Source organism: Panicum hallii, chromosome 5, assembly GCF_002211085.1.
Source record: "Panicum hallii strain FIL2 chromosome 5, PHallii_v3.1, whole genome shotgun sequence".
Taxonomy (NCBI): domain Eukaryota; kingdom Viridiplantae; phylum Streptophyta; class Magnoliopsida; order Poales; family Poaceae; genus Panicum; species Panicum hallii.
In genome coordinates this window covers 16,951,254-16,965,946 of record NC_038046.1, presented here as the reverse complement: position 1 = coordinate 16,965,946, position 14,693 = coordinate 16,951,254, and the positions used below count along the sequence as shown (strand labels likewise).

General features: G+C 46.7%; 2 protein-coding genes across 2 annotated transcripts; one reads left to right on the top strand and one right to left on the bottom strand.

Moving 5' to 3' along the window:
* Positions 1 to 4,850: 4,850 nt before the first annotated feature.
* LOC112895685 (protein arginine methyltransferase NDUFAF7, mitochondrial) lies at positions 4,851 to 8,682 on the top strand. Its single transcript, XM_025963671.1, has 10 exons — positions 4,851 to 5,202; positions 5,297 to 5,358; positions 5,447 to 5,590; positions 5,942 to 6,052; positions 6,130 to 6,325; positions 6,977 to 7,035; positions 7,140 to 7,192; positions 7,262 to 7,484; positions 7,936 to 8,044; positions 8,139 to 8,682. The coding sequence occupies exons 1-10, from the start codon at positions 4,914 to 4,916 to the stop codon at positions 8,399 to 8,401; spliced, it is 1,509 nt and encodes a 502-aa protein (XP_025819456.1). The 5' UTR covers positions 4,851 to 4,913; the 3' UTR covers positions 8,402 to 8,682.
* Positions 8,683 to 10,283: 1,601 nt separating this feature from the next.
* On the bottom strand, positions 10,284 to 14,404 carry LOC112893788 (cytokinin riboside 5'-monophosphate phosphoribohydrolase LOG). The gene is made up of 7 exons (XM_025961281.1): positions 13,970 to 14,404; positions 13,316 to 13,413; positions 12,702 to 12,732; positions 11,985 to 12,084; positions 11,822 to 11,892; positions 10,861 to 11,004; positions 10,284 to 10,760 (listed from the first exon to the last, which is right to left on the bottom strand). The coding sequence occupies exons 1-7, from the start codon at positions 14,165 to 14,167 to the stop codon at positions 10,656 to 10,658; spliced, it is 747 nt and encodes a 248-aa protein (XP_025817066.1). The 5' UTR covers positions 14,168 to 14,404; the 3' UTR covers positions 10,284 to 10,655.
* Positions 14,405 to 14,693: the final 289 nt, after the last annotated feature.

Below are 14,693 nucleotides of genomic sequence, written 5' to 3'. Positions count from 1 at the left end.
AAAGTCATCGCGTATTCCATCTACCCAATGTACTCTTTCACATCTGACACCCATAATTTTCATTTCAACAAATTTAGACATGTCATGGAAGAAAATCAAATGCCTCACGTTACAAAAAAATCCACGTGATATGCACCATGCCACGTAATGTTACAACTAAGTACGAATGCAGATCATGTACGCTAGTTTAATTGTCATGGCGTGTGATGTTACATCTAATGGCATCACGGAAGGTAGGTAAATCTAACCGGAAGATATTTTGCCTATTTTTTCTGTTTTCTGAAATAAAAAATTATGTAAATATATATTTATCATATTACTACGAGAATAAATCTGCAAATGTAACTGAATGAACGGTCCATAGTCACTTTAGAGGACCGTAACAAAATCCTTCCACTTACCATGGTGTTCATAAGTAAGACTGGGAAACAAAATTGATTCCTTGCCGCCATCAACTGATATTACTAGTGGTTGTCACTGATCGTGATCGTGTTCTCCTGGATCTCATTTTATCTACGGAAAATTCTCTATTGATACCACTAAAATTACTGATTTTTTTCTTGATCCTCTGAAAATTTCCGTTCTCTATGATCACGATTTCAACTTTCATCCCTAATTTAATACTCCGTTTATTTTTCTATTCATCCACCATTAAATACAATGGAAAAAACCGTTTTATCGTTTGAAAGATGGGAGCCCCACGGCAGCTGCCGCACCTGTAACAGTTAGCGACAGTTGCTCTCTATAACACTGCCACCTCAGCTTCTTGTAGACAGTAAAAATGGCAACTACTCCATCAGTCGCTGTCACTCTTTAGAAAATCATTTTCTATTTACATGGGGCCCACTCCTCCTCCTCCATCCTCATCCGAGGTCCCCCGTACTAGCTGCTTCTTCCCCCAAATCGACCCACCAGGACAGCACTCGTCGCATAGAAGCTTGCCATGGGATCTCTCGCGGCCACGCGCAGCTTCCCCTCAGCTCGCCAACTCGCGCTCCGGCCGGCGGCCGGCGGCCTGCGGCGTCTCGCGAGAAGGGGTGAAGAGTCGCGAAGAAGGAAGAACTGAAGAAGGGGAAAGGTCGCGGAGGGGTGTGCGTGCGACCGTGCAAGTGGGCCGATGGGGGGGCGCAGTCGGGCCTGTCGGGCCATGGGCTGCCTGGGCTGTTCTTTTGTCGCATACACATTCGGATAATATTCGGATATATACGAGAAAAATACCGGATATCCGGTATCCGGCGAATTTGATATCCGTTTTAAATATCCGATATCCAAAACTGTATTGGATATCCAAAAAACTATCTGAATTGATATCCGACCCTCTCGGTCGGACGAGCGGTCGGAAAGTATCCGTACCATTTTCATCCCTTGTCAAATTGGGGATGAAAGTTGAAATCGTGGTCATACAGGGAACGATAATTTTTAGAGGGTCAAGAAAGGAATTAATAATTTTAGTGGTACCAAATAGGAAATTTTCCAATCTAATAGTGCCCAGGTTGCCAGTCGTGTTCTCATGTTCTCTCATTTTATTTAATAGTGTCCATATTTTCTCGTAGGTGGAAGGAAAGAACATATCCTGGTAAGCAGCAGCCTTTTACTGACCAGAAAGTGCCACTCCGTGTGCACATCTCTCTTCTTCATGACCGAGTGAAAGAGAGGTAGTCAAGTTAATTGCCGTACGGTAAGGTACAACCTTGCCCACTAACCTAAACTTCATGTTAATTGAAGCATTTCCATCAGGATTGAACCAATATTTGCACAATTGGATTCTTTTGTTTGCTACATCTAATAATGTGAATTAAGCAAACTATCGATAACAACAGAATTTGACCACTGTTTGGCCAGGATTTGCTTATGCGAAAGTTTTAACTTAGCTCATTTGGAACATCAACCAAATAATGGTTATACATCGACAACACAATACACCATGTCATATATTATGTGTTTTAGTAGAGTCCAAATCTTCATAGCAATTAGTCCTTCCAATACATATATCAAAAAGGCAGGTGCAAGTACCTTGTGTCCTCATCACAAATTAGCAACCCAACATCAAGCTATAATGTTGAATACTAACGGACTTCTATAAAAAAAAAGCTGATGGTCTGTACAGACACAATGAGTCAATCCAAGCCTAGAGCAGCTACAACCAAGCAATCCACCTCTGGCACCTTCCATCACTAGGCTCGCATGGACACCATCAGTGTGACTTCCTACCACAAATCACGCCCCACTATGACTGATTTTGTGGATTTGAGAGGGAAGGGGGTGAGTTGGGGATCTTGGGTGTGTGCTTGATGGCGATCGAGTTCGATGAAGAGGGGATGGTATTATTCAGACTAAGAAGTTAGGAAGGATAGACATGGATATGGGCAGTTTTGTCCTTGGACGTCACAATGATTTTCCATTTCATTATTATCAGTTACTTTTTGCCACCAAGATAACGATTCTCAACAGGAGGACTGAGTGATGCCAAACATTAGAGACCTAGCCAGTGTTTAGTCCGAAATTTGCAATTTGTGTTTAATTAAAGCGAGTGACAAATATATATGAAATTCTCCGTTTAAGTTTCAAATGGAGTTATCACCAAGACCCTAGACTCATATGTACATGGGCCAGTTAACCTGATTCTACACATATACAAGTGTAAAAACAGTTGTTAAGAACTTATGACACAAATCAGGTACCTTTTCTAATAAAGTTGATTGACTAGTAAGCATAGTAGCGACTACCTCACAACAGTCAGGTTGATCTTCCAAGCCCAGTGATAAAACTGTGAGAGAAGCAATGAAAGCATGAAAAAAATAACTCTGTCGTGACAAAACTGTGAAAGAAACCACGAAAGTATGACCAAAACAAGTGTGTCCTGAGCCAGAAGAAGCCGGTAGCTTCATCTGAACATTGCAGATATGCATGGTTGTTAGCTCCATACCTGAGAACGGTGACTATAAATAGGACATTGCGGTCCACATTTGAACACAAATCCATCGACAATCACCGTTGCATGCTTTCCTTTCTATTGCAATGACTTCTCAATGCCATCAAAACGCCAACCAAATTAGCTACTTATAAGAAGGACCAAAATTAGCTGAGATTATATATTAGAGAAAACTAAAAACTTCAACTGGCTAAGAGCGAGATCGTACCCACTTTCTTATTTTGTTTATGAATAGATAAATGTATGTCTACATTTGAGAAGTTCTATAACTTGTATAAGTTTAAATTAGATTGTAGACTTGTATCCATACAAACATAATGGAATGATCAACTTTTTCCTCAGCGGACACTTCAGCGTTTGTTGCACTCCAATATAAGGTACAAAGCAGTCATAAAAGATTCGATGTTGTACATTATTTTATCGTTCTTGTTTTCCTACTTGATATTCAACATTATTTTTTATTGATGAACAGATATTTAATTGTTCCATACAATTTTGTTTACAATTTCCAAACTTTTTATAGCTGAAAATGTAGAATGTCGATACGCAAATTCTTACTGCACCAGGCCAACTGCGGAACCATCAACTGGCCTAAGCAAAACACACACATCCTTCTGTGCCTCCCCCTTCAGCTTCCACATAAACCGCTCGGGTCCCACCAACTCCCTTCTCGGCCATCTCGTCCCTTCCAGGTTCCAGCTCGGGTGGTGGTTGCAGCGATGCCACTCACCGGCACCTCCCTCCTCCCTCACCGCATGTTTCTATTCTACCCTAACTCATCCTCATAACAGGAGGGCAGAATTATAGCTTGGGATATAGTCTACTCTTTTTGGTAAATTTGTGATTTGGTGTTTTGTATTTCATTTTTCCTCCAATGTAAAGATTCTTAAGAGGAGAACAGACTGATGACAAGCATTTGGGTCATAGACTCATAGTCCTTTTTCTGCCAATTTTGTAAGGCAATTTGCTCTTACAATGTCAAATTCAAGCTGGTGGGTCGAAGGAGTGGCAAATATACAATTATTCGTTGAGATTCCAACATAAAAAACGTATACATACATGGCGCATTAACCTGACCGTGCACATAAACAATCAATCAAGAGGTAGACAAAGTTATTGCAAAACTAGTTCTCCTTCCTAATTTAATTTCCCCTCATAAAATTGATTGGTTAGTAAGCATCGTGGCTCATAACAACCAGGATGCTATTCCAATTCCCATGGAAGAAATTGTGAGCGCAAGCAACGAAAGCATGAAGCAAACACAACACTGGCGTGAGCCCAAAAGTCTGCAGCTTCAACGGATCGTTGTAAGTTGTATGGTCGTTTGCTCCATATTCCGGACAGAGCCGTGACCATAAATAGGATGGTGGTGCATATACAAAGGTAAATCAATCGCGACGAGCTGTTTGTTGCTTGCTCTCCGAGAGTGAATTCCACGCGTGCCCAGTGCCAATTACCAATCATGTCTACTCAAGAAAATGAGATATTGGAGAAAACTAACGAGCGCGGCACACACCTGCATTCTTGATTTTCTTATGACTATATGAATGTACTATTTGAATTACTTTTTTTAAACTGTTGTGTTTAGTACGAGTCTGAATTAAATTCTACATTTCCTGAATAGATGCCTCGATCCAAATTGAATGATCGCAGTCTTGTTGTTCGATTACTCTTCGGCCCACCTGATTCATATTCGGTGAAGGCTTGTTATATTTGCCTTCATTTTCTAATCAATATGTTTAAAGTATGTTATGATGAAGGAAACAGTCAATCGAATACTGAAACTTCAAGCTTTGATTAATAAGGTGTGAATATTTAGACATCCATAAGCAATTCTTTCTGGGCCAGGCCAACTGGACCGTTCACTAGGCCGAGCGAAACCGCAACCTGCTTTTTTTTTTCTGTCTCCCTCGCCTACCGCGCCGGCCCAATCCGCTCGCACACCACCTGCCTCTCTGTCTCCTCCCGCGTCGGCGTCGAGATGCTTCGGGGCCCCGCCGCCGCCCTCCTCCGCCGCCTCGCCCCTCAGGTCTCGGGCGGTGGCTGCGGCGGCGCCACTCACCGGCGCGTCCCTCCCCCAATCGCCTCCTCCCTCCTGGCCCGCTTCTCGTCTGCCCCGACCACCTTCTCGTCCTCACCGCCTTCTTCGTCCTCAGCCGCCGGCCGCGATGAGGCGGCGGATGAAGAAGAACCACCCGAGATCTCCAATGGTGATGGCGGTGCCCCGCTCAGCATCGCTGTCGACCGCTCCGGCCTCTACAACCCACCAGGTCCGCTCCGCCTCTGTTTCTTTCAGTCCCGTGCCACGCGCCCAAGTGTGTGGGTTTAGGGTTCCTAATGGTAGCTGCTTTGTCAATGTGGCAGAGCACTCGCACGAGCCGTCGTCGGACTCCGAGCTCGTCAAGCACCTCAAGAGCATCATAAAGGTGCCTCGATTTGTTTCTCTGTTAGTCTCTGTTGCTCGCGATGCGGAAATGTGAATCGCCCATTTTGATGTGACTGTGATGGTGTTAGTTTCGAAGTGGTCCGATCAGCGTAGCTGAATACATGGAGGAGGTGCTGACGAACCCGCAATCTGGATTCTATATCAACCGCGATGTGTTTGGGGAGCGGGGAGACTTCATTACCTCGCCAGAGGTCAGCCAGATGTTTGGAGAGGTAACTGGTGCAGTGGTGCTCATTAATTGATTGCTTTGACAACACTAATATGAAGAGCATCAGTATGCTGTATAACTACTTAATCACAATGCAGTAATGAATTATGTGTTTCAAGTAAAAACATTGGCAACCATAAATGGCATGCTATTTCTTGAAGTCAAGAAGGCGCTGATGAGATTCCTAAAAACTAATTGTGCTGCTATTCCATTTCTGTGTTGCACACAGTATTACTTATCAGACATTGATAGTATAAGTATGGTATACTTCTACAGTGGATGTTCTAAAACTGCTGAATTATTGTTTTTGTGCTACAAAGTTTATGAGAGAACCTAATGGCGTTCATTGCCTCAGATGATTGGCGTATGGGCAATATGCCTCTGGGAGCAAATGGGACGGCCAGAGAAGGTGAATCTGATTGAGCTTGGCCCAGGACGAGGAACCCTCTTGGCTGATTTACTTCGTGTATGTTTTCTATCTTGCTTCTATCAGCTATTGAATTTCTATTGTCCTGTTCTAAGTGGATGTCTCCATTTCAACAGGGTTCAGCAAAGTTTGTTAATTTCACCAAGGCACTCAACATTAACTTGGTTGAGTGCAGCCCTGCATTGCAAAAAATTCAGTATAATACTTTGAAATGTGAAGATGAACCTGTTGATGATGGCAAAAGAACAGTTAGCAAGCTTTGTGGAGCCCCTGTTTGTTGGCATGCCTCCCTCGAACAGGTTCCTTCAGGATGTACGAGGTTCTTTTCATTTAGAACTGGCTGTTTAATTAATAGCTTTTTAAAAATTATTGATCTCTATAGTAGAATGTTGATATTATCATAAACATTTTTATCATCAACTTTTATAATGCCATTCATCTAAAGGTATTTTTGTGAAAGCTATGAGGCAATTTACCACCTGACATTAGGAAAAATTGTACAGTTTTATAATTTTATTGTGGTACAGAGTGTGCCTTCATATATGTCATGGAGCAACAGTATGGGTTTATGAAACTGCATTTTACTTCTCCGTGGAATAGCAACGATAACACAGCTATTGGCATCAACTTACTGTAAAATATTTGAGTTTCAGAGGGAATAGGACTTAACCCCCCTCTTGTAGCTAAGGTAGAGTTGATGCTCGAGCCCAAGTGTTGGTACAGCACATAACTTGATCTCAAAGCATATATCTCACCGTTGCTGATCTACTAGTTTAGTTACTTTATGCATGGAATATGCATAATATTTAACCTGCTGTTTTGTTTCAAGTATCACTGTATCAGACACTTTTTCCTTTGCAACTGCTCACCGTCATGTATTTGGCTTTCTTCCAGTTTATTTCTTTTACACTTCTTGATGGGGTTTTCTTATATTTCCCTTATCTGTAACTGTCATATATGCAGCGCCAACCATAATTATTGCACATGAATTCTATGATGCCTTACCAATCCATCAATTTCAGGTTTGTTTCTGTAGTTAGTTATAATTGAGTTCTTATGGCTCTTATCCACTCACTGACCGAGTATTTTGTAGTCCCTGGACTGAATAATCTTTTTTTTTTGGCAGAAAGCATCACGTGGCTGGTCCGAAAAGATGGTGGATCTTGCAGAAGACTCTTCGTGAGTTTTACCAAATGTGTTTATGTGTTCTTAATCTTAAGGAATTGTGTAATGCTAACTTTGCAGCAGGTTTCGCTTTGTTCTGTCTCCCCATCCTACAGCTTCTTTACTTTACCTCTCCAAGCGCTGTGGATGGGCTAGCTCTGAGGAGCTTGAGAAGGTTGAGCATATTGAAGTCTGCCCCAAGGCAATGGAGCTTACTGAACAAATTGCAGACAGAATTAGTTCAGATGGCGGAGGTGCTCTCATTATTGACTATGGCAAAGACGGAATAGTATCTGATAGTCTCCAGGTGTGGATTTTAATACCATTTCACTATACCTGACTTAAACTCAATGTGTTGTTGACTGTTTAGTACAACTGTAACATAAACTCTTGAACCCTAGTAGCTAGTCTATGTTGATTTTATAAACACAATATTCTCTACAGTCACAAAAAGCGGTGTTTTGGTATATTGCAGTCAAACATGCTGTTGTTATTGATGTTTCTGAATATTTGGATTGGATACATGGAAAATGATGCTTGAATGTTTGTGTTGAGACATACTTCCACAATAGTGATGCTATTAGGCTGTGTGTTTGAGACTGGAAGGGGAAATACATAAATTCAGGCCCTGAACTTCTGCATTATTTGATACACAAATAGTTATTCTTATTGAGCTTTTATTTTGTCATATCTTTGAGTGATAGCAATAACATAATGTACTGGAATAATGGTTTGGTCACTAACTAAAATAAATGCAGGCAATCCGTAAACACAAGTTTGTCCACATATTGGATGACCCTGGCTCTGCTGACCTTAGTGCCTATGTCGACTTTGCTTCAATCAGGCACTCTGCTCTGGAAGCTTCAGGTGCGCTCTATGGTTGTTAACTTTTCTACTTATACTGTTCATGTTCAGACTAAATTTTCTTACACGGGATTTTTTTTTTTCACAATTTCTGCAGATGATGTCTCAGTCCATGGGCCGATGACTCAATCCCAGTTCCTGGGTTCTCTTGGTATCAACTTCAGGGTAGAAGCTCTCCTGCAAAATTGCACTGAGGAGCAGGCCGAATCATTGCGAACGGGGTACTGGCGTCTAGTTGGAGATGGGGAAGCCCCATTCTGGGAAGGCCCCGAGGACCAGGCGCCTATCGGAATGGGCACTAGGTACCTGGCCATGGCCATTGTCAACAAGAAGCAGGGCACGCCCGTTCCATTTGAGTGAAAAACAGGCATAGCTTTCCTTGTTTAGTGTATCCACTAGCGACAAATAACTGGACTGTGCTGTAATTCCCATTGCCCTGCCGAGGGATTTTGAAGATCAGTCCAGACAAAGGACAATTTAGCTCAACTTCCTCCAACCACACGAGACATCACGTCATCATGATGTATGCTGCTTTGTTCTTCCTTTTTTTTTCTTTTCTGCAGTAAAGATGTGTTGTACTGTACCTACTCGATTGAGCCAATTCATAATTGTGCTGACCTGATGACCTCTTGCCATTATAATGTTTTCCTCTTGTCAAAATGTTGTGCACTGTTTGTCAGCGCCTGCGATCATTCCAGGCTGCGCACCCTTGAGGAGGCAGCGTGCTGGGCATTGCTGGCCTCCAGGGTCAGCCTGTTCAGTTGGCTCGGTGGCTTCTGTTTCGGAACTTTGCTGTTGCCCTTTTCCCGCCGGGCCATAGATTAGCATTGACCATTTTACCCCGTGCAACGCGGCTGCTTCGCTTGCGTACGAGCAAAAAGCACCCGGCATGCGTCAATGCACGTCTAGTTTTCTATCTACCGTGCTACCAGTTCAAGCTGTCCGGTCAAAACCGCACACTAAATCCACTTCAAAGCCTGCAAATTTCCGGTCAATTTAGTTTTATCCGGTTGTACCAACTCCGCATACTCTTTGACATCGTGAAACCGAGCCACCGTAAGTAAAATAAAATAAAAAATTACACGTAGACTCTGATCGGCCGCTGCATTAGACTATTGGCCGTCTATTACCGACGGAACGGATCGCTGGCCGGTAGTCGTACACGCAGCTGTCGGAGTCCGTCTGCACGGAGCCCTTGCCGTCGGCAAGACGGAGAGACCGCACGGCAATCGTTTGACAAATCGGACGAGAGCCCGAGGCGAAAAGGGGCCTGAAACCGTCCACGGGCGTAAAGAGCACCAACCGAACCGTCGCCGCCGGAATGCTATTCTATGCGGAACGTCATGACTCGGGTGAAGCATCCTTCCCTCGCCTAAACGACGTCCGCGTCACCACCCCGTGCGTGAAAGGAAACTGCTCCATCCTTTCCTTTCGTTTCATTCGCAATCACCGGACTAAGACTAATGATAATTGATGATGTTACCGCTCAGGCCCCACCATGACTACATATGTACAGTAGTTCATCCGACGAGCAACGCTAACGACACCACTGTACATGGACAAAATAATACTCCATGCGTTCTGAATTACAGATCGTTTTAGCTTCCTAATAACTTCTACTGTATTTTTATTTTACCTTGTGAGTGTCATTAAGGCACCGGTCAACTGTGGCGTAGGGACCAGGGAGCCGTACGCTTCCTGTGTTCTGAGATCATCTCATGGGGATCTGATCCGGCCATCACCCGCCTAAAGTACCCGCCCCTAACTAACTCCGCTGATTTGCCACGGCCGTCCCGGCCGCGGGGCCCACGTCGATCCGGGAGCCGTGGCATTCCTTTCCCAATGGCGTCGCTGCTCTGCTCTCCGCTCTCATCCTTCCTTCCCCGCGTGTCGGGGAACAACCTGGGCGCCAATGTCAAGCCCGCCTCTCTCCTCGGGAGGAAAAACGGAGGCGGCGGTCGGAGGGCACCAACCGAAAGCGCGCGACAGGCGCCACCGCGGGTCGCCGCCGCGCGACCCCACCGGTGTCCTCCTGCCCCCCGCTGCCGACACGCCGGCACCCCCCGGCCGGCCGGCCGACGGACAGATTCCGATCCCATCCGTCGCCCGCCCCCGACAGCGACGCCGGAACCGCAGCGCCCACCACCGGGAGGGACCCGGAGGAAAGAAAGATCACATGAGCAAGTCCACTCACGCACAGGCACCAGAGAAGGCCCAGAGACATTGCAGATTAGGAATGAGCATGAACGAATCATTTGCACGGGTTCCGGACAAAATACATCCATTGATCCATGTTTCCATCCATCCGTCACACGTGCGAGCAATCGGAATAGCGACATACCGGGAGGAATTTACATGCGTTCCTTCCTACTTCTAGGAGCAAAAGGGGGAGCAGCCATGACAGCGAGAGCAGGCGCTGCAGCGCAGCTACTAATAAGATGCTAAGGATCAACACCGCTATCCGTCCCAAAAGAGAACAATTGCAGGCGGCGAGAGAGAGAGAGAGAGCTAGAGCTAGAACGTCGCGTTCTTCTTTGTTAGAGATGCTACTACTTGCTTGGGGGGCCGGCTGCCGGTCAGAATCTGGTTAGGTGTGGGCGCGCCGGCGTCCGGATCAGGAGGAGGCGATCCCGGGCTCCAGCTCCGGGGCGAAGCCGTGCGCCGCCGCCGGCATCTGATCCTCCCACACCAAACCGACCTCGTACTCGGGAACATACTCCTGCGAATCACACGTGCGGAAGGTGTGAGAAACGGTCGGTCAAAAATAGGCATCCCCTGCTTCGGGAGCAATGGATCGGAACTGGAATCTGGAGTTTCACCTCAAGCTTGAGAACAAGCTCCTTCGCGGTAGGAGCCGAGATGATGATGCGCCGTGCGTCCTCCTTTATGAACCCTTCGTTCACAGCCATGTCGATGAAGGATAGCAGCGGATCGTAGAACCCGTCCACGTTCAGAAGGCCAACCTGGTGAATATTTACAGTCAGTTAAATACAAAATTCCCAGAGGTGAATGGTTATTAGTTATGGCTACGGGGAAAAAATCAGAAGGCTATGAAGCTTTAAACTTTTTTTTTTTGAGGGCATGAAGCTTTAAACTGGTGGTAGCCTATTCCTGACAGGAAAGATCATGTAGGGCCAATAATCCCAGTTGATACAATACTGCACCATTTCATCAATTTGGTGGGGCCCAGCAGGCTCCAATAATAGTAACGGCTGACAAATCAGAGCCGATAACAATTGGATTGATTGTTCAAATCTTTTCATCTATCTATCATTTGTGGCTCACTAGCGCTGAGCAATTGTTTAGAGAAGTTGCCAACTACACATTCCTTTTCAAATGCCAAGTTTGACTGGTACAAGATCAGCCGGAATCACCCAATTAGCTGTGCCGAAATATTCATAAGGAATTGAGTGGACAAAGCGTATAAACAACAGAGAGCGCAGATCGCATGCTCTCCCAACTAAGTTCTAATTAACATCTGCGGATGTTAGGCTAACTAAACTAAACTAATAATTCAACGGTTTGTCTCTGGACATCCAAAAACCCCAGCCGTCCACATGGGTGCACCATGCGCCACGAAGCCATGATCAAGGCTGAGATGTTCACAAAAGATCACAGTATCTCTAATCAAATGACTTTGTGATAAAATAGTGGGATACGGAATTTGATAGGACAAAAAGAATCATGAAACTTGGAGGCTCTGCACATGACCCTAAATTATTGAGTGCCCATGAGTAAGTTTTGGTTTGGATGCAACAAGGTATCAGAATCAGTTGTTACCGGCTTCTTATGGATTCCTAGTTGCGCCCAGGTGATGACCTCAAGCAACTCCTCCAGAGTCCCGTAGCCGCCTGCAATGTAACGCAAGGGAGTGTGTCAAGTTTGGCAACCCAGGACCATCAGTTCACAAGAAAAATGTTGTGATTTGACTAAACAACTATACCAGGTAATGCTATGAAAGCGTCAGCAAATCGAGCCATCTCAGCTTTCCTCTCGTGCATACCGGAGACTGCCCTTACTTCCCCAACAGGTTCACCAGTTACCTGCAAAAGAAGAAACCTGGAATCTAAGCATCTGGCACTCTTTTAAATATTCCGCTGAAATTAGAAATGTGGCGCTAATCCCTGGACAGATATGAATGTATGTTTCAGGTATGTCAATGCATGGCAATAATGTTTATACGTGAGCTCATCCTTATTAGAAAACATAAGACTAGTTCCACATAATGCCCTCGTCAAGGACGCCGACCAAGAGGCTTCACACAGGGACCAACTCTACTTTCAACATAAGAAAGTACAGGTGCAGTGCAAGAAATAAGAACACAAGCAGGTACTACATGTAAATCCAGTAAAAAAAAACTTCAGAGCAAGCAAGTGCAGTAGTGCAGTAAAATCTTAAAGCCTGAATATCTATTGAAGTGCAGCGTGCAATGTTTTAGGTCAGGAGCATTAGATTCATGTGATGGACATAAATGCATCATGTCCCCCTACACAAAAGGTCCCTTGTTATTTATTGGTACTTGTTGTCTACTATTGTTCACTCAGATGCACGCAGTGTGACCACAGGCATCACGAAAGGAGCCAAACATGCATTCCAAAACAGCAGCAGTACGCAGCAGCAGTCAAATGCAAGTCTCCTGGATGTACAATAAGAAGCTCACCTCTCTGGGCATCAAGGATCTTGGGATGACCCTGCAATCAAGAAAAGAGGGGAAACAGAAAGGCACATCAGTTTCCAGCATGAAGCAGTCAAGCAGGTCGAAGCACCAGGCCATGGCCTTTCCCATTGCAGGAAGACTGGCAAGCCAGGAGCTAGCTCATGCTAGGCACGGCACAGCTAGAGACAGTCTAGAGAGAAGCAGACTGTGGACTGGAGCAAATAAACGCTGCACAATTATTAAGGCAAAGAAGAGAGGAGAGGAGAGCACTGCCTCTGCCCCCCTTGCAAGTTGCAACTCGATGGACATTTGGAGCGTGCAACCGAGTAGCCTTTCGGAGGCCAGGCCAAAAGGTGCTTCCACTCCTGTGAGTGATGAAGCCCAACCCAGTTGCATTCAAACTGGCTCCTGCTGAAATGATGCAGCAAGAGACTCAAACGTCTCAACGGCATACCCAGGGGGCAGCGCCATGGCTGTGGCGATCAAAAGCTGCCATTTTGATACACGAAGGCGCAGGAAGCGTGCACCCACAGCAGGAGCACTCATCAAGGAGGAGAGGCGCCTGGCATGCACACAGCACAACTTGTCCACAGAGAGAGGGAGGTTAGGATGCTCACCCAATCACATGGCGCCCTCCATCATGAACTGCATGAGAGACCAGCCCCATGAGGCCGATGGATCCGCCCCCGTAGACCAGGTCTATGCCCCTCTCCACCTGCACAAGGAAAAATCCATCCACTCATCATCAACAATTACCTCGACAAATGCAGAAAAACAAACGGCGATGTTTACTGCTGATAAAATTGTGATTTCGATGCGCCAGGGAAAGAGGCAAAGATTGTTCATTTGGGGAGGCAAGTGAGGTCACCGCGCGCGGCAGCCATCCACCATGGTCCGCGGCGACCATTCAACTACGAGACCACCGCCCGAAACGGCAAAGGATCGCGGCGCCTTTCGGCTCCCCGATGGCGAGCAGCCGAGCAAGGTTTGCCGCGTCCCAGCCGGTGAGCCGCGCGCGCGCGGATACATGATGACACTAGGACGCGGCGTGCGCCACGGCAGCAGCTCTCGGCGCAGCAGCAGGCGGCGGCACACGCCACCGCAAAGGCGCAATCGTGTGGAGCGAGAGGAGCAAGAGAGGCGGCGCGAGATTGATCTGGGTCTGGGGGACCAGAGCGGGGGGCGATTCCCCCGCAAAGATTGGATTTTTGCTGGGGTTCCGGCGCGTAAAGGCGGGATTTTTCGGGGGGTGAGGAGGCGCGGCCACGTACCAGCTCCTTGCCGAGCTCGACGGCGGCGTCCTGGTAACTGGGCTTGCGGCCCTTGGCGCTGCCGCAGTACACGCAGATTCGCTGGAACCGGGACCTCGTCTCGCCGCCGTTCCCCGCCTGCGCGGCTGCGGCTGCGGCAGCCACGGCAGCTCCGGCGCCGCCGCCGCTCTTCTCGGCTACAACCGCGTCCATTGCCATCGCCGCCGCCGCCGTGCTGGAGGTGGGAGCCTGTAGCTGCCGATCGATGTCCGAACTCCAAAGAGGTGGCACCGAGGGAGTCGAGGGCGGAGGGCCGCGCGGTTGTTTTGGGTAGGTGGGCGCGTGGGCGTAGCGGGAGGGAAGGAGAGTAGGCAGCTGGGTTGGAGGTGGACACGGGAAATCGCGAGTGCTCCGACGACTGGGACTGGGAAGGCTTTGTTGCTGCTGCTGCTGCTGCCGTTGCCTGAGCTGAGCCGGATGGCGTGGGGGAACGCGTCAATTTATAGTGAAGCCTGGGAAGTTGAACGGGAGGGGGCCTGGCCTGGGTTGGTGGGTCCAACATTGCTGGGGGCTGCTTGGGCCCACCTGTGGTGCTAGGGGCCTTTCTTGTTTTTTTACTTTCTCCTTTTCTGAGAGAGGACGTGGTTTCTACTTTCTGCTGCTACCACCAGCGGTGTTTTTTTCTCTCTTTTTTATTGATTTACCCCTTTTCCTTTGAGGGGATCCTGTATTCATGCCTTCTTTT

Bases quoted from the DNA above. Each gene is read 5' to 3' on its own strand.
- LOC112895685 (XM_025963671.1), top strand. From the start codon at position 4,914: ATGCTTCGGGGCCCCGCCGCCGCCCTCCTCCGCCGCCTCGCCCCTCAG. The intron at 6,053-6,129 runs GTATGTTTTCTA...CCATTTCAACAG, and splicing joins TCTTGGCTGATTTACTTCGT to GGTTCAGCAAAGTTTGTTAA. The intron at 7,036-7,139 runs GTTTGTTTCTGT...TTTTTTTGGCAG, and splicing joins TACCAATCCATCAATTTCAG to AAAGCATCACGTGGCTGGTC.
- LOC112893788 (XM_025961281.1), bottom strand. From the start codon at position 14,167: ATGGCAATGGACGCGGTTGTAGCCGAGAAGAGCGGCGGCGGCGCCGGA. The intron at 12,085-12,701 runs GTGAGCTTCTTA...CTTCTTTTGCAG, and splicing joins GATCCTTGATGCCCAGAGAG to GTAACTGGTGAACCTGTTGG. The intron at 10,761-10,860 runs GTGAAACTCCAG...TGTGATTCGCAG, and splicing joins AGCTTGTTCTCAAGCTTGAG to GAGTATGTTCCCGAGTACGA.